The following is a 24,335-nucleotide window of genomic DNA, read 5'->3' on the forward strand; positions in this document are numbered from 1 at the left end:
TTCAGGGATTTCCACTTCACATTTGCTCAGCTTTCAAGTAAAATCACAGGTGGAGAGGCAGGGTTCCCCTGCTTACCAGCACCCTTCACTCATGAATCACTACCAGCAGGAAAGATTCTCCAGCCAAACCTACTGTTTCCAATGAATCTGCTGCATACAATCACAGGCAGGATTTTCCCCTGCATTTGGAGTTTAGAGAACAATCTTGCTAGTGAGCCACAAAACAGCAATAATCTAGTCCAGGCAACGTGTTAAAGAGTTTTTTGGGTTTTTTCTTTTCTCACTTCTCTCCCTGGTGCTAACAGTAGGTAGGAAAATGTTCCCACAGTTAACTGCATCAGCAGACCAGGCTTCAAAGAGGACGAAGGGAAGGCGCAGCTCACAAAGATGTTTTTTTGCACTGGTTCCCCTGGCTAAAACCATACTTAGCTTCCCAATTTCCGTAACACTGGGTAATCCACCCAACACATGTCTAAGAGATCTTTTTTCCAACATTCAGACATCCACCTGCCCTTGCCAGAGCAGGCTGCTTCCCAGCAGAAAGCCATAACCAGTTACAGATGAAGGTAAGACAAAAATCAAGCTCATTCCTTAAATAACTGTTCCTTAAATACTGTTCCTGCCCATCGTGTCCACTTCTCATGTATCCCAAGAGATTCAAAGTTAGTATTTCTGGAGTAAAACCCTCCGCCTGAAACCATTAAATCTTCCTCACTTCCCAAGCATATGTTCACTAGGCCCAGATGTTTTCATTCTTCACAATTACCTTTCCCCTGCTAAGCACTTTACTTTAAAAGAAGAAAATCTCATATTTATTGAACGTGTACATCTTCTGCAACAAGAGACAGGACCACCACACTCAATCCTACAGCAAGCAGAGGGGGAGGTGAAGAGAAATTGTCCCTGTAACCCCATCATCTTTTTGTTTCATGAACCTTCATGAGTTAGTCCCCTGTGTGATGGATGCTGTTGTCTATTGCTATAGGAATGGGAAGAAGTCCAAGGAGGCTATAACCTAATGTTTTAGTTTGAAAAGATAGACAGAAGAGATGGATTATATGGAAAAGCTCTCACTGTGCATGCAATTATCTGATAACAATCTATTTTGGAAGATTAATCTCAGAAGGAGGAACATGCAAAACTCTCATATACGTGTTCGCACTGGGAAGCTGCAATATCCTTTTAAAAACAGGGAATAAAATCACTGAAAAATGAAAGAGAAACAGAACACCGTGGTGCTTTAATTCATGCCAAGCTTAGGAGCATGAGGAGGAAGAGGTCAGTCCCACTGGTCAAGCCAGTGCATGAAATTTGCTAAAAAAAATCCCTACTGATTTAAGAATAGTCACGTCTGCAAACAGCTGGACTAATTCAGCCACTTTTCCCATGCCTCATAGCCAGATTCCTTCATATACATAAGATGCAAAATCCAAGGAAGACCTTTGCATCGCCCCTCTTCCCCGTAGGACCAGGTGTCTAATATAGGTGGAGGTCCCACTGCAGCCTCAGCCCAGTGAATGTGCTGCCAGGGTCTCTCTCTCTCAGCCACCTGCCCCATCCTGTCTCAGGAAATCTGCAGCTCCTGAACATCTTTGGGACAGCTGCCCCTCCACCACACTTAACCAAAGGTGCAATTTAATAGGGGTCAGATACACAAGCACATGGACAACATCCTCGTCAGCAGCGGCAGAAACCCGAGGAGACAGGCAAGTCACAGGCTCAGCCCTCCTCACACACGCTGGCTCACCTGCGCTTACCAGCGGTGGAGGACTTGACAGATACGCGTGTTACAGGACAGCCTGAACGAAGTCCCTGGATGTTCTCAGGAAAGCACCAGTGCACTCAAAGGATTTCAGAAATTTGTAACTTAAGCCATGTCTGGGGAGGAAAAAATAATTAGTCTTATTTTACAGATGAGAAAATAAATAAAGGAGAAAATAAATATCGCAGAGATTTAGGAATTGGTGGCAGAGCTGGAACAAGAACCCAGATAGTTTCACTCCTCTGCTCCCTCCAGTAGAGATCTCTGCACTCCAATCTGCTGAGAGTGCTCCTCTGACTTCTAGTTGCTAAAACGCACTGAAGACAACTGCAAATACTTGTAACCCTTTCTTGCCATCACTTCCCAGCAATAAATTGCTGTAGATATTATATCTATACCTGCCCATTCAGATGGGAGAGCAGACAAAGTGTACCAGCATGGAGCTGAGAGCAGGTTGCTGTGCAACTGCAAGATATCAAGCATGTCAAGAACCCCTCCCCAAAAAGGCGAGCAGTCCCCAACGTGTTGTTGCTGGCAATACTGACTGATTTTTCCATGTGCCCTCTTGCAAGGCTGGATTTTATTATGCTGACTGCCACTTCAGCATCCACTCCAGCAATTTTGAAATGGGAATGGATGAAGTCGAGAGGCACGTGGGCCGCAGGTCCTCTTGCGGTGCAGGAGGGAGTGCGGAGGCTGCTCCGGCCGTGGGTCGCAGGCGCCAGCATTAGGAGCGTTCCCAGCCGCTCTGGGTTCTCCAGCGGGTATGAGGAGTTCTCTTCTCTGTATTTCTGCACGGAAAGCCACGCACCATGAGCTTGGCATAGGACATGATATGATACTAAACATGGCATGAAAGGTGCATGCCTGCACAGTATGGGATTTCTGTCCAGCCACGATCTTCTCATTCTGCAAAAATGTACAGAGAGTGCGCTATGTGGTAGTGCCTCACAATTTCAGCACATAAAGTAAGCCCCTCTCTATAAAATTGTCTGTCTTTTTGTTTATAGCATCAGAGAGGGAAGAAAAACTGACAGGCACTCTGCCTAGCAGTTTCTGGGCAGACATAAGGATAACCTTTTAAAATGAGTAAAATCAAGCTATTTCTATGCTTAAATGCAACTGTAAGAGGCAAGCCACTCACCCTTTCTGATGCAACCTCTCCCTTCCGAGAGGGACGGTTTCTGAAGGCTGTGTGATTCACAGCTGGTGGTGTTAGGTTAACAATTTCCATCCTCACTAGCTGTTTTCATTTAAACATAACCCATGATGAACTAAAGAAGGTAACCTAGGAGGGCAAAATGTGACCATGCACACTCAAAACATCGCTCTGGGCTTTACGTCTTGCCTGTAACACAAAGGTCACTCTCCTCCACCTCAACAAAGAATAAATATGCACCGATAACCTAACGGAGAGATAAACAGAGGATTTAGGACCGGATCTTAACAAGTATGGCAAGTTTACTGAAATTGCATTTAAGGCATCTGACCTTTTCAATAATACAGTTCCTTTTAGAGCAGAACCTTCTCACAAGCAACTTACCGAAACTCTAACACACTTTTGCCCAAGTCTCACTGGTTATCTTTTGGGTTAAATCACTTTAAAAACATGGCTCAAATTTGTTTCATAGCTTTACTCTCTCAGTAATGTGCAACACGAACATAATAGTGTTATTAAGAAATCAAAAATAACTTAACACAGCAGCTATATAAGATTCTCCAATGGTCAAACTTTCAGCAATTACTTTTTGTTAAGTTCAGAAAATTAGCATATTTGTTAATCAAATTAATTTAAAAAGTAGCTTTTCAAAATAAAAGCAATGCTTTAAATAAATATAGTCTTTTTATAACCATAAAACACTCAGTCCTGTTAAAGGTAACACAAATACTACACTCGAGCACAGTACTTAAAAGATTGAAATGAACACTGTGAGCACACATGAGCCGGACGCTGGGATGGACAAGGATGCATTGCTTTGAGACGTTCTCAGTCTCCTTCCTTCAGCAGCACAAAAAAGGCATCCAATTCTCAAAATTACCCTAAACATTTGATGTATGTCAAGACAATTATAACTGCTGCATGAAAATGCTGGTACCCTGTTTTTTTTCCAAACTATTTCTCTACGCTACACCTTTAGCAGTTCTGCAGCCTTGCTTTGAATTTCTAGCCCAGCACGGTTCTCAGCTACAACAAAAGGTGGCCAGATCCTGCTTGCTTTATCCAATTGACTTCACCAGGATCACTAATTTGTGCAAGGCAAGCAAAATCTGAGCTCTCGCCAACCTTCCCGCTTTGTGAAATCTATGAAAACTTCCTTCAAATACCGGCACCGCTGGGTGTTCCAGGTCCACCTGAAGCTCATCCTCTGAGCTGATGATCACTGAAGAACATTCACAACTCTCATCATAGCTAAAGGGCTGACTAGCTACGCTCATTACTACACAAGTTAAACGCATATCAGCAAAGACTGTAGCTGTCCTGCAGATCTACAATGTAGCAATGATTTTCTGGAATGAAATAAATTAGCTAGTTCTTAGATTAGTATATATTATCTGGATGTATTCCAAAGAGTAGTTTGCTAAAATTCAGTGAAATGTACATCTGAAATCTAGTCACAACCTATCCAAAAATTCTGACCACTTAATATCTCATTTACTTAGTTTTAATTGTTCATTAAAAATCATGCTCAGGATCTGCAGCAAACCACTGTTTTTGCCCTCATAAAAACAGTCATTGGTGACATTTGTTGTTAGATTTTGTTTTTTTTTTGTTTAAACAGCATAACAGTAACGTAACCTATAAGTTAAATGATAAAAGCTGGAGAGTAAAATAAAGCACAAAACTGATACAAGTACTCTCTATTTGTTTTGATCTTCAGAATGAACAGGCCTCTTCAAAGATGACAAAGGAATAAATTAGCAAATAGCTAATGTAATGCATGAAAGGGCTTCTACGGGATCTGCACGTGCGTACACACACACGCACTCACATACAGACAGCTTGGCTTCATTAGAAATCTCACTAACAGAGAGTTTAACTTAGATAAATTAACTGAATTAAAATACTGACATTGTGAGGATTTTAATACTACCAACACCCTGCAGAGGGCATTCCTGTGTGAATTTTTAAATGCTTTAAAAAAATAGTTTAGAGTTATTGAAATCTATGACAAATATGACAGCTCTGTCTTCTCTCACAGCCTCCCGTTCTCATCCCCAGTGTCCTTCTCCTGTATCGCCTCCAGGCTCCGCTTTGCCTTTGCATCCACGTGCCCGCTTCCAGCTCGGCTGAGTCCACATGACAAGCACGCCAGCTGAATCTGCTTCATGTTCTCCAGAGCCTCGTTCTTGGCGTTCTTCAAGAGGTCTCCTTGTCCCTGCAAACACAAAGACAGGAGGAGAAAGTTAGGGCTCATACACACCGCCCCAGACCACAGGTAAGACCACTGCTCTCGTGGCCCTTCTGCACGGTGGGAGAAGACCTGCAGCCAGCCCGCAGGGAGGCGATGCAGGGAGCCTGAGGGAGCCCACAGCCAGGGGAAGGCCAGGCTACCAGCCACGGGGGCCTCAGGGCATGACTGCAGGCTGCAAGCTGCCTGTAGGAGAAAGGCCTTCCTGCAGGTAGCCTGGAGCATCTCAGTCAGGGCTAAGGTGAGGTGACTAAGAGGACATCAGTGCAATTTGTAACTATCAGGAAAAATGTCTTACGCAAAATTTGTATTAATGAGTTCAGAAATGCCAAAATGAATATTTATGGAATATTGATATCTCAAATGCTGTAAAGGAAACAGACTGTGACAAATAAATAAAAGCCAGGAGATGCTTCTCATTATTAAAATTCAGTGCTGCTAAGAACTTGAGCTGTTTGTCTCCTCGTGCCACCTGAAGTACAGCTTCAAGTACATCACTGTGTACAGCTGTTTATATGCATATTCAGAAGGAATAGCTATGCTGACTGAAAATGTCACATCCGCATCCATGCAACCTACTGCAACCTCCTGCCTACCACAGAGGCTTTGCAAGGTCTCAGAGGAGGCCACAGATGTTACGGCAAGACCCCAGGCACACCGAAAGGGTGACAGATCACAGACGCTCCTGCCATTTACAGAACGAACTAGCTCTGCTGGGGGAGTCAGCACGGCACCTTCCGGCAATGGGAGCATCTCTCAGTTCTGCCATTCTCCAAAGATAAGAGGAAGGATTTATCCCACACTGATGACCACAACTCCCTTTTTGCCAGTGCCTGGCACCGGACTTAGCACACAGCACTGCCGGAGTCCCTGTAAACAATGTTCTCAATGAAGAAACAATGGCAGCTTGCAAGTCCCTCAGCACTGATAAACACCACGTGGGGAACAAGGGCAGCCAGAGATAGCATCCGCGCCCGAGAACGTGATTGCATCATCTCCTAATGACATGAGTTTGTCCCTGCTGAACAATGTACATCACCACAGATGCGAGGAATGCAAGTTAATGCTAGAATAACAAAAAGCATTGGGAGTCAGCGTGGAGCTGTGCTATTTGGTATGAAGCACTTTCGAAGAGATTTGTATCTCAACAGCATGACAGTTATGGGAATACATAAATAGCTTGGAATCCAGGGAGCAGACATGGTTTAGAAAAACAAAATAAGAATAAAATTTATGCAGCACATATTTCACATAGCTGTGATTTTGCTTTTAGGACAAAGGTTGAGTTTATGGTTAAAGGAATAGGCTGGAATCAAGAGCTCCATCTTTGTTTGCGGCACCCCAGACGCCTTGTCTGTAGATTGCATGGGAAGCATGCCAGTACTGGAGCAGCAGGGACAATACACCCCAGCATAGCTAAAGAGACTAAACAGCAGTATCATTAATGACACAGTCACATTATCAGAGAAGGTGGTAGCTTCTTCATCACGCTGGGCTGGTTGTTCTTTCCTCGCCCACACAGGACTGGAGACATCAAAGGCTGCACCAACAAGCACACAAAATCAGTGTGATGATGCTTTACAGCCTTAACTTCTCGGAGTCAAAAACTGGCACTATGTAATCACACACAAGAAAGGAAAAATCCCCTTAGCACAAGTAACTCAAAATAGATGTTCCTCCAGCACTAGGAACAACTAAGCCCAAAAGCTGGTAGAGCTAGTGCAATAAAGATGAAATGCTGCTGCTGACTGTGAGGATGAGGGCCGAGTCCCCAGAAGTACCTGGCTTCCCCTTAGCTGGGGTGTCTATAGAAACACATCATGCTGCTCGTGTGTGGCACACGGAGGAGCATTCCCTGTCATGCAGCAGCAGCAGCAGATGGATACTGCTTCGTAGTTGACACAAGAAAAGCCTCAGTTGAGTCTATGTCACCTTCCTCATTTCTTCTCAGGTGAGGGCAAAGCATGGGAATCTTTCTCACGGTGGCCCATAAACTGGAGGGTCTCTCCAAGGGATTTGATACACCCCCATTTGGAGGATGAAAGGCTGAGTACGCCCTGCCAAGACTTGTACCCAAGAAGCCGAGGTACTTCACACCTACTGTGACAGTGCCGAGCCATCAGCTCATTCCCTTATGCATATTCTAATTTCACATTCAAATAACCAAGCAATTCAAGCAGCTCATAGGGAGCAGGTTTAGTCTGTGGCAATGCATGACACGTCTTCCGATTCCAAGAGCAAAAACACACTTCCTTAGCATACTTCCAGTATTTTGAAGACATTCTTATTTTACAGTGATTCTAAAAATGGAAATGGACTTACCAAAATAGAGTGTAATTCCATTCATGTGCAGACCAATTGATCTATGTCTTAGTTCCCTTGTATTTTTTTATTTTTAAACAGCTGGTTCATTTGAGCAAGCTGAAGGAGCAAAAATGATTTTGAATCATCTGTCACAAGAAAATTAATGACAAATCGACCCTCAGTGACAGAGCTGTCATAACTCTAGAGACACCATAAAAAATATCTGTGGGCATGCTCTGTTTGAAAAGCCATCTGTTTGCTTTGAAAAACTGGCTGCGAGCATAATCCACTTCAGAAAAATGTCAGCAAAATTGTGTCAACACCTTAGCAAACTAAATACTGGATAGAATCTGGAGTAAATTTTAGAAGTATGATTACACCAAAGCAATAAATCAGTCACTGTGAAAATCACCATGCAGAGAACAATTCGCTTGCTCTCAAAAGCAAAGCATCTCTTTCAGACAAAGAGCCGTCACATCGGTCCATTCCGACACCTGTCCATCTATCTTCCTTCTACTATAGATATTATTAGCCTTTTTGAAAGTAAGTACTTGTGAAAAAGTTTAAACTCAACATTTGGCAGGAAACTAAATTAAGCCAAGAGATTAATCAAGTGTTGTACTTGAAAAACTAATCAAGACGCATATTTAAAGTTAGGGAATATTAAATGTCAGGTTTCATACACCCGACTACTACTAACCATGCAACTTCCACATGAATTAACATTACTGTACAAATAATACAGCTTGTCAAGTAAGGATAAGATTATGATTTAAACCTTTACCTTGACAGGCTAATACTACTTAGAATACAGGAATTATTTGACACGGCTTTAAATATTGCTCAGTTTCAGTGACATTCCACGAAGGTTTTAAGAAGGATAAGAATAGTTCTAGATAGACATTGGCAATGACCACAGATGGGAAGAATTCTGTATGTTGTTTTTTATTATTTACAATTTTTGCAAAATCAAACCAGAACTTACGAGTTAAATCCAGAGCTCATTATTATCCAATAACCCAGACCCTGAGGTCATGGAAATAAGAGATGGTTGGTTTGGGTAAGCAGCTCCATTTTGTGCTGGTTTCCACTATACATTTTTATATATGGTGCACATATATTTCTACATAAATATATAGGTAAGTGTATGTATATTAATAATCACTATTTCTATTCCTGTGTTTTCTAGGAAATAACCCTTGACATTTATTTAATGATGCTTTGCTTTTTCTGAGCACCCACCACTACTGGTGACTCAGGCCATCACCAGTGGAGCTACAAAGCCCCAGACTCAGCAGCTGCCTCCATCAGCGTTAGGCAGACGGCAGCAGGATCTTCAACGCCCACAGCTCAGCCTGTTCAGGCTTGAACTGCACTGAAAGGCAATAAAATTGCCCAATACAAAAGCCCTCCTTTGCTACCAGTGAAGGGAATAATCCCTTGTTGAGCAATAGGGTCTTTCCCTATTGCACAGGTAAAACAACAGCATGGATAATCAGTGCTGAACGACTCTGGAAAGCAAAATGCTGGGGAAACATTGTGATATTCAGATAATCTCCGTGGAAACTGCATTTACAGCAAAGGGTGTATTTTCAAAGTGTCATAGTGGGAATTTAATTCTATTTAAGATTAATAGGGGAGGCACACAATTAAACGGTCACACATTGCTTTGAAAACGTAATCCTCAGGAGGAAATCATTAATAAAGTGATACAACTGCTATGTTAAATTTATCACAAAAAGCAGACACTTTTCTATGCCTTCTTCAAAGTTAAATGTGACAAAGATTTGAAATGAGTTTGATTATGATGTATACAAGTCTCAGAACAAAGTACTCCAAAAACATACCAAGTGTTCCTTTATCAATGCAGACTTTAAAAAATCCTTTCATTATTACTGTATATCATCCGTCAAGAGATTTACTTTATTCTCTGTGAAACAGACCATAACGCACATTAGCGCAAAAAAATTACTACAAACAAAAACTATACCCAAAGTATATGATCACTTTGCACACAGTAAAAAATAAGGGAGTGTGAAAATGAGTTACTCCACAGCAGAAAGAGGGGGCGAACGCTACTTGCCAAGTTTGTTATAGCTGTATAGGAGAAAATCACTTCCTGGCAAAAGAAACAAAAGAAAGGACACAAACATGAAAGATTGCTTTTAAAGGACACTTGTTATATCATTTAAGGTCTGGGGTTTTGCGGGTATTTTCCCCCAATACGCAATTATGATCCAAACGCAATAGCTTGTTTCTACCTTGCTGAAACCAGCAAGAGTTTCACTGATGAGTAATTTAGGAGATCCAAGCGAATCCTCGCTTGGGCTTGAGTCACCATGGTTGCTCACTATGTGCTTATAATTTCAGACATCAAACTGAGCACCTCATTTTGACACCAGTGTGTTACTGACAGCTAGAGACCATCTCTCTCACCTCCCAAAGGGGGGCCTGGCAAACATTTGCAAAAGAAAATGGAGCTGAGAAACAATTAAATCGCACAAAAGAACGGATTTGAAACATATGAAAAAGAAAACATCCATCCAGTGAAAGGCCGCTCCCGTTATACAAAGCGTTACATCTCTGTAAGCAAGAACAGGAAAGGGAGACTTTTATGAGATTGCTTTGCGCAGTTTTGTTTGACACAAGGTTAGATTATAAAAATAAGGTGAACACAGGTTTTCAGATGAGCTTTAAAGTTGAAAGAAAGGTCATTTCAAGCAATGAGGTGAACCGCTCTAGAGCTGGTCTGCTGAAACCATACAGCCAGCAGCTAGGACACCCAGGACAGTGAAAGCAATTTAAAAAAGCTGCTGGGGCCTCTCCTACCCCTGGAGAAACGTGACAGCAGAGAGCAGCAGATGAAGCCACAACTTCAGCCTTGTCACACTGCTGTCGCATCCCCAGAGGTGGCTCTTTACGCCAACACGATGGAGCATCACAGGATGTCTTCCAGTAGAGAGTGGGGGATAGCGAGGGGGGCAAATTATGGTGATTAGAATAGAGACAGGGTTTTAATAGCTCATGCTTTATCTGGAACAGTTGGTTTGAGGAATTTCTGGGAGTTATAAAAAACGCTCCCATGGTGGATATAGATGCCAGAGAGAAAAAAGGGCAGGAGAAAGAAGAGCTGACAGTGGTAATTTCAGGTAACTACACAGGCTAGTTGTAGATAAGAGTGCATGCTACAGGATTATTTAATATCTTTTAATTATGCATGCAAATAGCACCAGCATTCCCTTGAATGAGGGATTAGTAATTAGCTGCTTTCTGAAAGGCACCACAGTGTAACTGGATCTTGAGATGGCTCTGATGGCAACCTGGCAGAAGGAAGCTCTGGCAAAAGGCAGATTTACACTTCAGGAGTGAGAGTGAGAACAGTCACAGCAAAGAGAGGTGTCTCCTCGCTCCCAGTGACAAGACATCAAGCTGAGGCCCCGTTTTCCCATTTGATGATTATTTACATGCATGCTTGCTCGTAGGACAGAGGTGATGCTCGAGATTCCAGGACAATGCTTCTCTTGGGAGAATGTCTGTACCTAAAGCAGATTATTCCTCACTTCATCTTTTCACTGTTTATTTCATGAACCTGCAGGATGGATGTTAATCCATGCTTTCTTATCGGTCTCCCAGCACACAGGGGCTGAGGGGGTCAGAGAGTGAAAACAAACCCAAGCTCGTTTCCCCAGGAAAAACACCCAGATCACGGCACTAGCCTTAGCTGCGCTGTATTTCCCAACTGTTTCACTACTTACACAGGGGAAAAAAAGTCCTATTCACACATGCTATTCACACATGAGTCTTTGAAACGAAACCACGCTTGCAAGCAACACTAGCGCTCTCACGGGCACTAATTTGCCAGGAAGCACAGCAGTGAGACTGACATGTCTCAATCAGCATCCTTCTACCAACAAGCACTTAACCTAGGGACAAATCCTAGGTGAAGAGCTAAACAAGTAACTATCTTTGACAACACTCTGTTTACAAAGCAGTCTCTTTTCTAGTGCATTCAGCTGTAAGAACCAGAGAACAACCCCAGCACTATTCCACGTGGTCGGTAAAACTCACATGGAAACTCCCGAGCAACCTGAATGGGAGTTCCCTGTTCAAAATCAGAAAAGACTCTCAACGGTTTAAGGGAAACCAAGCAGGAATCTGGATGATGACCCCTCCGCAGAGCCCATTCAGGCCCCGGCTCAACCCATGCACTCAGCAGGTTCCAGTGTCAAGTCAAGTCCGCTTCAGGCTGGGATGGATTTCTGCAATCATAGTAGGTTTTCAGTTACCACAGCAAGGTGCACAGGAGATGTCATAAAAATAAAGTAAAAAAATAAACAAATAATAGAATAAAGGCATGAATATTGGGTTGAACATTGGGACAGGTTGCCTAGAGAGTGTCCATTCTTGGACAGAGTCTCCATTCTTGGAGATACTCAAAACCCCATGGGACATGGTCCTGGGCAACCTGCTCTAGGTGAACTTGCTTCAGCAGCGGGGGTTGGACCAAATGATTTCCAGAGGTCCCTTCCAACCCAAACTACTCTGGGATTCTGTGAATAAACAGATCAACAAATACATAAATAATGAATAAAAATGGCCCCTTTCTTGTAACACAGATTAAATCTAGACCTTATTCACAGCTCTAGTCTGATGTCTGATCATGGCCACAAGCTGGACTATTATGTTAACACACAAAACTGTTCCGTGAACGTGGACTCATACTCTGACCCAGGGATGGAGCCTGATGCTAAAATTGCAAATGTGCAAGTATTAACAACAAGATACAACCTGAAAATCAGTTTTGTCTAGTTTTAACTACTTACATTTCATCTCCCAAATTAGACCCCTTTGCCAGTTATTGGGCAGTTCTCATGTGAACCCCAAAGTTTTAACTGATTCCGTTTGCAATTACAGTCTCACTCTAAAGGTCTAGATTGGAGATAATGATTAAAGATTACTAAAGCATTCGGAATTATGGCCGTTCATTGTACAGCTAACTAGTCATCCCAGAGCACATGGCAGCAAAGTGAGCAGTTGAAAAGAGAGAACGCCAGCTGTCCATGCTTGTGTGGGACTCTCTGAAATCACCCATGGCAATTTTTGCCTCCTTTTCCAGCTGTTGGGAAGGTGCAATTAAAATATAACCTGTGCTGGATACTGAGACACATGGTTTACTCCAAATCTGTCGACCCCCCCGTTTATATCTTCCAGAACCACGTGACACAGCCAAAAACAGACTTTGAAGGTGTCCTGAGAAGTGGAAATTGGCAGAACATCTCTGTGATATAAGGAGAACTTCAAAAATAGTCATGCAATTAGCAAAAGAGCAAACGCTAGGAAAACTCTGATTCCGGCTGCTGGCCTTCCCAGGGTGAGTATATCACTACCTTGTGCAGCCATGGCAACTTAGGAAAGACTGTCCGTATTTGCAATTCCCTTATATGACTTGCCTAATGAAATAAAGGAGAAGGACATATGGGGCCAGATCTCTCTGTGGAACAGTCAAGTGCCCTCCCAAACCCTACTGGCCCTGGACCAATGTTTGAGAAGAAATTAAGATCAAGCATTTCCTGAGAATAACTAAGTGGTAAAAGCAATCATGCTGTAGCATTCCCTATTGATCTTTAAACAGAGCTCTCTACTGAAATCTATGGGCTCTTACAAATCAATGGCACTACACAGTTACTAATCTATTCCCTCAAGCAGGCACTTTACGGATAAAAAGAGTGGGTTTTTATTTTCATTTTTTAAAATGCCTCTTGTTTCTCTCTCATCTGGGCATTTAAGTGAAATTACCTTATATCAGGCTGTCAAGAGCAATGAAAGTGAACACTGACTGTCTGTAACTGTGCTGCAGTAGGAATTTGCTTTCAGAAATAATGGTATTAATTTGATGCTAGCAATGTGCTGAGCAGTTCAGCTCTTTGTGCGTCTCGGAGGCATTGCATCTAGCAAATAGTTTGCAAGCACAGACACAAATGTATGGACTCTCACTGCCAACCCCTCTATGCCAGGAGGCTGCCTCTTTTCTGGTGATAAGTTTGAGATCAAAGGGTTGGCTAGGAGCCCAGAAGTGCATCAGTCAATACTAAGAGAACCCCATATTGTTGAAGAAATTGTGCCATTTTTTATTTTCAGTACACAGCCATGGGATGGAAATCAAAGCTGTGCGCGCAGGGATTTGTTAGTCCTTCTCTGGTCAAAAACCCAGTTCTCCCATATAAACCAGCACCAGCTGGTAACTCCAGTAAAGGCTGGAGAGTCCCAGGAAAAACAAAACAAGGGGAAGAAAATGAGACAGAAAGAGCAGACTTTTCTTGCATTTCTTTTTTCTGAGCAGAAGGATCAGCTGCAGGAAAAGGTATGCCTTGCAGCTCGCAAAACACCCATGTAAAGCGACCCCTGAGCAAAGGAACTGGCCGGGGATGGCCAGCACTTTCCCACTCCCTGCTCCCCTCCACACCAACACGTTGGTTCTCCGTTTACAGCCCCTCAGGCTGTGCACCACACAGCTAACAGTAAAAACTCTGTCTTTAATCACAAATGTTGACAGCAACACGTCTACCAAGTTCATCAGAAACTGAGAAAACTTTACTGACCGTCAGACCTTTTTTTTTTTTTTCCAGTAGCACAAACACTCACTAGGGAAAAAGTGGGTGCTCCAAGTAGCAACAGAGTGCTGTGCAATTAAAGCCAGGAAGTGGTGGATGCGTTGAAGAGATTATGCAAAGCACAGAGCACACTCATAAAGTGGTGGTTCCTATAGAAAACTCCAAAATCTCTGATTGTCTCCGAGTATCTGCTTGGCACAAACACTAATTTCTTAGCAATTATATAGTATGCAAATCCTCATACTGTGGTGGCTGGCACTCATCACCAGCTAACTGGAGTGGCAGGAATTTGCAGAACCCGTCTGAGTTGCACATTTCTACATAGTGGACATGTCAATCCCTCTAGTTTGGTTGCTCTCCTCGCTCCATCTCAGTTACTTTGGGCAGTCACTTTCTAACCTGTTTGCAAGCAACAGAGACCAGAAACAGCTATACGCCAAAAGAGAAAGCTTTAAGATGAGATTAAAATTGCCAAATCATGTGAAAGGAGAGTGAAAAGAAGAAAAAGTTGTCAAACTGTTCAGAGGGAAGAGGTTTTTAAAAGATATCTAAGTAAATGCCCTGATCCACCTCATCTGTGTCAGCAAAAATTCTGGTCCTGCTGAAGGCAAAGGCAGGTTTGCCAGGGACCGTGGTGAAAGCGGAACTGAGCCATTTTCTCTGCTCATGTTCCCTCAACCAGAGGTCAAAAAGGATCTTGTCTGCACAACAACCGCGAGACCTGTGTGCTAACAGGCTTGTTTCCCTTGGGAGGATCCCAGCTTCTCCCTCCCCATGCAGATGTGAAATCAAATACAAACAAGAATGGATAAGGTTATTTTTATCAGAAGCATGCTGACCCAGGAGGGCAGAGAGCTACTGAAATGAGGCAACTGTGAAAGAGAAGAACGAGGAGGGGTCAGAAATAAGCATAATTGAATGTGAGAACTTTCCATGAAACAAAAATGGAGAGACAAAGCAAATCAAGTGAACTAAGCACAAAAATAAATAGTCAGGGAGCAGCACCATAGTATTCATTTACATATTCATTCCCCCCAAAACATCAGTGCAGAAAAATGAACAAGCATAATTTCCAACTTGCTACAGTGCCATGCCACAGACATTGAGAAGCTTTTTAGCAAAATTCAGCTCAGTTTTTAATCCTGGTAATCCTAATAGTGTCTCCACTTCTCTCTCAACTTGTGAGGGTTGGAGAGAAGGTTATACTGGGGGAACTATACACTACCCAACTTCAGACCAGAGTCACCTTTTGAAGTAAAGGGTCCCTCTCCTGATACTACTGGGAGCCTCTGGACACAAGCCGTGTATCTCTGCCTGCTCAGTTGAGCCCCTCAGGCTGAGCTGTGCAACTCCCACCACCTTTTTCACCATCCTAAAAATGCAAACCCAGGCTGGTGGACATGAATTAATGGCCCCAAGGACACATTATTCAAGCATCTCTTATCCAAATTTTATTTGATAAAGTAAAGCATATGATTATAGACTATGGACCTTTGTTGAATACTACACTGCACTTATTATTGCAGGTTCCTAAACGGAAGCGCACGGCCTCTATCTAATAAATGAAGGTAACAAGGGCATCCAGGGTATGTTCAGGCAGCTAGCTTTGGGAATGCTCTTTGGAGTCACCTACCTCCCTGAGCTACCCATTAAGACAGCCTGGAGAAGACAGAATCAAGACAAAGTTCAGGTGCCTGAAGTCAGGGATCTGAATCCAACTTCCAGTTTGCTTTAGATAAAACACTGCAAAATTTAGAGAACCTTCTCCTCCTCTATTTAAATAATTCTGTAAGGACTCCTTAGTGATCTAGCTCTTGTATGGTCAGTCAGAGGAGCTTTTCTGGATTTACACTAATGTGCCTTCCAGGTGAAGAGATCCCCAGGCTGCAGGGCCTCCAAAACATCCCAAAGGAGACTGCAGAAATATATGCATTTTTCATATGCTTTTCATTGCTTTCATCCAGCTCATCTCCTCTCCATTGCTCTCATTGCTAAAGAGCAGGTGACACCAAGTGAGAACGCGCAGAGCACTTAACTGTAATTATTGTCACTCCCTGTTCCGTCAAACTGGAGCACATCACAGCATTTCAGTAAGGTTCTGCCTGTCGATATGGGATCTGTTTCAGACCTGTAACACGGAGAATCCTGGAGGAAAAACTTCTATACAAGCCTTTTTAATTTACTCCTGTAAGTACATTTAAAGCTACGTCTTTTAAATCTGTTCTCTCTCACATACACAGCATATCTGATGTAAGCAATACCATCTTTTATTTTTCATGATCTAAACAGAAGCTGCCACAGCAACAGAATCTCCTTTTCTGTCTCAGCTTCTTTTCTCCCTAAACAGATCCAAGCTATACCCAGGGGAAGTGACCCATAAGGAGGAGGAATCACCTTTTGTTCCTATAGGGTTCATCATCTTGCACCTTATTTCATGTGACCCAGTTAGAAGACAATTGTAGTTATCAAGGATATGACACACAAGATTGCAATTTCCTGTTCAGTTGTTTATACAGTAAAGCTGAGTTCAGACTGCGAGCACTTCATCCTTTGATGCCTCCAGCTACTGTCCCACAGCTCCCGTGCAAATTCCTGTGAACACCTGCCACAGATAGGGCTTATGGGATCCACCAGGGTAGCTGGGGAAGCTCAACTGCAAAGCAAATGCTTGGCCTTGCTGTCCTGTTTAATGCAGTTTGTGGCTTTCAACTAACTGCCCAAGTCATCCCTGGAGATCCATTCTGCCAATAATCATATACGTTAACACAGAAGTCTTTACTTGGCAGATTGCTATAGCTGGTGACTCCAGACTACAGAAATGAATCAGTATCACCACTGAACTAAAACAAATTTCATTTCTTTAACCACAGACCTCAGAATGTGTTAGGAGTGTGGATGAACATTTTCTCATTTCTGTGTGAAGAGGCAGGAAATGAAAGTTTGGCTGGTACAATGAAATGGGAAAATCACAGCCTGCTGGATTCTGAATTCTCCTCTCCTGACTCCTATATTCACACAGATGTAGAAAAAGTCAGAAAGGTTCTTGGTAGCAATTGTATTTTACACATCCCTATCAAGGCAGAGGGAATTTTTCTGTATGACTAGGGGGAGGGGAAGGAAGGGCAGGACTTGTCACTCATAAAGTGATGTCAGACAGGCTAAGAGTTTCATTTGAACAGAAACAGACATCACTTTTGGGGCGGTGAAGCAGATCCACAGGTTACAACTTAACAGTAGTTACATTTGTCAGCAATCACCCAGAGACCCCCACAGGCACATCACAGTGATAAATAAGAATGGGATTGAGAACACAAGCCCGGGTCCTCCAGGAGACACAGGAGGGAGGCAGAAGGTCTCCTCTGAAGGACACACCGATGGGGCCATCTGGACAGGGGAGAACAAAGAGAAGATGGTCACAGAAGCTTAAGGAGGACAAGATGAAAAGGAGTAACATGGTAGTAAGGTTGACTGTGTCCAAAGTGACAAACAGGGTCACAGAGAATACGGGTATAGAGAGATGCTAGCTTCTAGTTTCACTAAAATACAAGAGCCACATATTACTTGGCTATAAAGCACATTATCAGATTTGACTGAGACCACTGACAACGCTTGGGAAAACCCAACCATCATCACAGCAGTGAGACAACAGTAAGTTTCCATGGAGCAAACGTCAGCTTTCATCACCTCCCGAGCTGCAGGGCTCACTCCCACATGGAATTAACTTCAGTTAGACACTGGTCCCCCCCTCAGGGAGCAGGCTTTTGTAACGTTGGCACAGAAATCGCATAACTACAGGAGCAGTCCACTTCACATCACTTATAAGCACTCACAGACTGCAACTGAGCTGCTGACAGTAGCTGTAATGAGCCCAAGATATACCACAGAGGTAATTTTTAAAAGACGTTAAACCTCTTGGCAAACGTTTACATTCAAATATAACACTTTCAGAGTTGCAACAGTTTAAAGCTGCTTTAAAGCTTTCCTTTTTCCTATAAGCAAACACAGGAGAAAAAACGAAGTATGAGTCATCCTCTCCCAAGGGCCTTCCTCCTGAACAGAGCCGTACCCCAGCCCCTCGATGATACTTAACAGCACTACGCAATTCCAGAAAACATGTGTGGGCAGAGGGTTGCTGCAGTAACTCCCGTTACCTCTGCCTGCGATGACCCACCTCGAAGCGCAGCCTCTCTCTCGGACACCTGCTCCCCTGCAGGACGGCCACGCACAGCGGCTGCGGACAGGAGCAGTTCCCCCAGGACGCAAAGGCTAGCGTCTAAAGGAACCAGTGAATTTAACGGTTGAGGAACACAATACGTAGTGTAAAAATCCTCGCCGAGCCTTGCAGGTTGCCCTCCCTCAGGCAGGGCACCGAACTGACACACTATGACACTAGCTCCGGTTTGAGAGGAAAACGGCGGGAATTTTCCCTACCTGCATTTCATTAGGTCTGAAGCAGTCACAGCTCCACCAGATCTTTATCGAGAGACACAGGATGCTGATTCACAATGACATCTAGCAACTTAAAACATAAGGAATCCAAAATCCCCTGGCAGGCACCGTTAGCTTCATCTCCAGGCAGGCCAGAGGAAAGCAACAATTTGTGTTAGAAGGGGAGGGATGAGATCAGCACAGCAGAGGCAACTCAGTCATGAAGCAGATTTGCTAAATAATGGAGATTAAAATACAACTGAAAGCGTTTAAAAATGTAACATGTCTTTTCAATAATAAATTACCATGCAACTGAATCCCTCTTCTCATATATTATTTAAGGGACATTAGGAATCCTCCAAGTTGTATAGAGATAACTGGAGTTTTCTGAACAATAGTCAGGCCTCGAGTTGATACAGACAAATCTAACCAACAAGCGCGTCCAAGAAAACACACCCATGTTAATGTGTCTCAGTACATGAAAAACGCCACGCGCTTAACTGACAACCCAAAACAAAATCGAGTTCCTCGGTGCCGTGACCGGTAAGCCAGGCGAGGTACGAGGGCACCTGCAGCCGGGGAAGGAAAGCATCTCTCGAGGCGCCTGGCAGGGGCAGGAGCGCGGCCGGGCCGGGCGCCCCGGGAAGGCTGCCTTCCCTCCAGCGCGCGCGCCTCGCCGCAGGAGCGCCGGGGACGGCTCGGCAGGGTTCCTAGTGCAATCTTCAGTACTTCATAAAGGCAGCTAGCTGCTCACTTTCTTTGTGTTAACGCATGTATTGACAGATAAAAGCAAGAAACGTGTGAATTTCTGCTGAAACTTATACTTTCATTACAGCCCTTTTAATTCATCTGAATGAGGTCATGTTGTCAGTTTGGCACAAGTAAAATTCCTGACTTCCACCTCTTCCAGGTTCTGTTAATTAACTCCAGCGCCGGGTGCGGCAGGCTTTGATATCTGCGTCTCAGGCAAAAACGTCCCCGTTCCAGGGAAGGGGACTGCGGCAGAAGTTGCTGAAGCTCCTGCGACACTCTCAGTTCCTGCATTCATCACCTCCTCCTTCTTCAAGGCATGGGAGAAGATACTGACCCAGTTTCTACAGCGTGTGAAATCCTCCTTCAGTGGGGAACCAGCTACACACGTTATTCCATTCAGTCTTTTTTTTTTTTTTTTTTTCCTTCTCCTTACTACTACCCATTTTTTGAGCTCAGTTCTACTCAGGCACACGTATGTGCAGAAATAGCTCCTTTTCCTCAAAAGATCAGTTCCCTCAAGGAACTTGTAGTCATATCTGCTAATTTTTCGAATGACTTCTTCACAGGTGATAATCTTGTTACTGCTCAGAGCAGCACGTGGAGAATAAACTCTCTTGGCCTTCACATACCCTCACCTGAACTTTGCTAATTATGTTACGGTTGAACAGCCTTTGTGGACATGACAATCCAGAGACCTGGTAGAAGTTAGCCTTCACACCCAGGTGCTAAGAAGAAACACGGCAGGTTGGTACAAAACCCAGATCACACTCGCAGCAGCCCGGGCTCCAGCTGTGACAGGGTCCAGGGCACCCACTGGCATATAGCAGTGCCAAAGCCCACACGCCGTTACCCCGGGGTAAAGTCAGCATAAACGTGCAGTAATAAACAGAAGTCATCTGGATCACAGATAACGAGAGCTCCTGCCCTGAGAAGTTAGGTCTGGACAGAAGACAGGAGAAAATCTGAACCACAGGTAAAATGAACAGCGTGATAGTGAGCAACATCTTGTGTATTCTTTTTTTTTTTTATATACATTTATACACATATGAATATATTTTAAATGGCATTCTTTTATTGTTTTATTATAGTTTAGATTTTCCACATGACTTCACTGACCAGGACTGCAGTAAACAGAGTAGAAATGAAGGAAGTCGCTGCATGAAAAACAGCAGGGGACAGGCTTGGAGTTGCACAGGGGGAAGAGGGGATTTGGGAGTTAGGGAAAAGAGACAGGGAAGATGGAGAGGACCATGAGGCCTAAGCGGGGGGTAGCTGAGGCAGAACAGCCAGCAAAGCAGAGGTTTCAGTCAACAGCTAGCTACACAAGAAGAGACTTAGATATCAGTTTTGGCAGATTGGTGCTCTTCAAAAATCTCAGCAAGCCTCCATTTGTGCAGTGACACTATGATTGGTGTCTACACCCAGCACCTTCACATGCCAAGCTTCGGCGTGCAGAGCCCACGGGGCTCCCAGGGTGGCCTGGGCACCCTTGTCCCGGCTGTGTCTCCTCACCACCGCTGTAGTACGAGGCACCTCACGCAGGGCACGCAGCCAACAGCTCCGCATTAGATCCACAGCTTTCGCAATGTCGTATCACTCAAAATAACAGGCACAATACAGGATTGCTTGTCATCTCTGGCATACTTTACTCAAACACAAGAAAAATGGGCCAAGATAAGGTATCACTGAAGGCACTTCATATCATCTTTCACTTTGCTAACATTGGTTCTTTTTCTCCCAAAGTACTGTTGTTCAATATATATTTGATGCCTTCGTCTTTCACCTCCTATACACATGCATGTTTGTGCATTCGCACAGATACACACAAACATACATCTCATTTGAATTGTAGGAATAGAATTTATATAAAAAATATACAAACTTGGATTTGAGTCCAAGCAAGTACTTTACATCAAGGGAAGGTGGATCACAGCACTTGTTTCCTGTATGAACTTTGGCGACCCTCCATTCCTGATCTGTCCTATGCTGAACATGAAGGCATCTCGTCCCCAAGCCCACTGCCATGCATCACCCCCAGAGCAGAGCTCTGGCACTGAAGGAGGAGGAAGGAAGTGGGAGGAAGGGCAGGGGCCCGGTGTCTCTGCTCAGATGACCCTGGCCATCACCTGCTTCCCCAGGGCCGAGCAACTCCAGCTCCCCCAGGTGTTGGCTGTTGACGTGAAGGATGCTGCAGCCTGACGCGGAGTACCTTTTCATGCCTAGTATTTGAGCATGGGACAAATAAATATTCAATTTGATTGTGCTCTGAGGTAGGAGGAACCACACAGCCTCTCTAGGCACCTTCCAGCCCTATTTCCTATGTATCTGAGACAGTTCTCAAAGATTGGAGAAAAGTGGGAAAATGGTACACACCACCTGAATGAAACTATTATTTGGGTTTGGTCCTGCAGTCCCTAGCTGGGACGTGAGAGCCAGCAGCAGCCACCCAGGCTGCACGCGGAGGAGTGACCTCGAACAGAGATTCTTGTGCCTGGACACTTACACACTGACTCGCACTCCATTTCACACACATGTCCGTACAATCGCTTCTTGCCAGTCAACGAGACAGACTCCTTCTACACCAGTATCAGACAAAACCACCGGAATTATGGACTAAGGCAGGATGAAGTCTCTCCTCTAGCCGCTCTGGGGGCCTGTGCCCTAACACGTGCACTGGGAAACTCGGAGCACCGGGCTGCAGCTGCAAGCGCCGGCAGTGGCTGCTCTCCCTGCCCCAGCAGCAGCTGCTTTGCCGGCCCTGGCTACTCGCAGACTTCACGTCGCCTGGGAGGCCTTCATGCGTACTTCAAACAGATGTGAATATTTAATTTGCTTTAAACTTGATTCATGTCTTGAAATTTTCCTTGGCCAAGAAAACAGAGAGCTTGTCAGAAGCACTGGTAGGGCTTCAAATGCTCGCAGGGAGCAGGGTACCGGCGAGACGACACAGCACTGCTCGAGGCTGCCGGCTGCACCCTCCCTGGAGCAGCGCTCCGGCAGCGTGGCAGGCGGCCAAGAGGCACAGGATATTCCTGCTGATTAACCGGTACCTCCGAGAGACTGGGAGGTCGCTGCACCCTGATATACATTGTTCAAGTGACTTGAGGACTTTCCATCACCAGATACAACTGCCTCAAGCCCACCAAGACTAAGTGTCTCTGAACGAGACACCTACCTTTAGGCTTGGGCAACAAATGCAACACTCAGTGCTGTGAGCAGTATAAAAGAGAGAGCTCACGGAGACACTCACCAACCTAACCGGCAGGGAAGAGCACACTTTGCTAAACACAGGAAGTATCTGCCTGCTTAATAACTACAGGGTTTGGTGCCTCTGGTTCACAAAACACGCTCATCCAAGCTGCTCTGCATGTGGATTACACGTTTCCACTTCCCTACTCTATCTGGCAAACTCAGTTCTGCCAAACTCATCACAGTCCCAACAAAAAACAACCCACCCTGTTACTTTTGAATAAACTGAACCAAACTAAGCAGGTGAGTATTCACAAGAACAACCGGACGTTCACTTTGCTGGACCTTTTCACCTTCTCTTTAGCACTCACTTGGAAAGCCCTTTTTTGTGTTATTTTTACTTTTTTGTCCTTTAGTTAACGTGTAAGAGATCGACCTGAAGGAGGTGAATCACCAGAATAGCTCTGCATCTCCTCACAGGTTTCTGAAATCTGTCACCCCACAGAACCATTAGCTGAGCCAATCTCAGCCATAGCGGAGCCAATCTCAGAGTAAAGCACCAGATACTCCCAAGTAGCCAAGTCACAAAGTATAGCAAGCTTCAGAGGCTAGAAGCAATCCCCTGAACTACATCGACAAATGAAAGGCAAAGAGCATGGGGACTAGAGAGCAAAAAAGGCACTGAACTCTGGGAAAAGGCATTTTCTCTGGGAAAAAAATCCTTCAAGGTAACAACATTCAAAATACATTTGTCTAGAGAGACCTGGAGACAAGTACCCACGGAATAACTACAATAAGCCCTGCAGTTAAAGGCAAACGTGAACTCTCCAAGCTGCGCAAACCGTTTTTGCCTGCTGCTTTTGCTGGACTATCCAGCCACTGTCACAAGATGACAGCAAATCACAAGAATTTGTTGCTAGGCCACTACAGTCTGTTTTTCGTCTCTTTTGCAGTTTCAAAGATGGAATGCCTATATACTCAGGTTCACAGAGATATGCTGTGAAAAGGAGGGACATAAGGTACAAGGATACTTTCAGGAGGAAAGAACAACCTAATTGCCATGCATAAGGACTGAAATACGCAGTACAACACAACGCAGCGGCTTTATGGGTGCTCATGAATTCACTGTATTCTTATTTAAGACCTACGTAGTGTATAGTGTAAAGTGCCATGTAAATCCTTTGGCAGCAATGATATGACATGGAGTAGCACACGTTGTTAGTTGTGCTGCATTACATAAAATGACCCCGATAATGCCAGGCTGCTCTGTGTCCACTCTGCGCACGCCAAGCGGCAAAGCCACAGTCCTCACCTAACAGCAGGAAAAAGGATTGATGTGAGAATCTTACTTTTAAGTGTTAATCTTACTTTTAAGATGATTTCATGGTACTGCAGAGTATCCATGAAAAACACTCCCATCACAGTATAGTATTATAGCCCTTAAATTAAGGCTGTGAATGGACCTAGTTCTCACAAGGATCAGCAGCATCTCTCTGTGCGATACCACTGTTCACAAGGATGCTTTTGAATTATTTACTAATCATTAGTCAGATGTGCTGCTTTTCTTCCTAAAGAAAAATTACACCTTGTAGCAATGCTAGATTCAGCTCCGTTTAAGTGACATCAGATAAGTATAGGGCTGGCTGGCTGCGTACATCTTTCAGAAACCCGGCTTTTATCTCTCCCAGTAGCCTCCTTGAGGCATGCATTTGGGGCTCTGCTACCCAGGTTAAGATGCCGCAGGTCTCCCCAGCGACAGAAGGGTGGTTATACCACTGCCACAAATGACTGTGATGAAGAAACAGGTCATTTGCGGACATTATCCTCCAGAATTGCTATTTGTGCACAGTTTCATTGCATAAAAACACTTCTACCAGA

At 44.2% G+C, this 24,335-nt stretch overlaps 1 protein-coding gene across 4 annotated transcripts in view; it reads right to left on the bottom strand.

Annotated features, from left to right (window-relative positions):
- Positions 1–3,205: 3,205 nt before the first annotated feature.
- The window catches only part of PLCL1 (phospholipase C like 1 (inactive)), a 207,286-nt gene continuing 186,156 nt past the window's right edge, over positions 3,206–24,335 (bottom strand). For all 4 annotated transcript variants that reach the window (XM_068948227.1, XM_068948229.1, XM_068948226.1 and 1 more), the window contains exon 6: positions 3,206–5,139. In XM_068948227.1, coding sequence (XP_068804328.1) covers positions 4,957–5,139 — 183 coding nt within the window. In that variant the 3' untranslated portion in view covers positions 3,206–4,956. The remainder of the gene's footprint in view (positions 5,140–24,335) is intronic.

This window comes from Struthio camelus, chromosome 6 (genome assembly GCF_040807025.1).
Source record: "Struthio camelus isolate bStrCam1 chromosome 6, bStrCam1.hap1, whole genome shotgun sequence".
NCBI classification, from domain to species: Eukaryota; Metazoa; Chordata; class Aves; order Struthioniformes; family Struthionidae; genus Struthio; species Struthio camelus.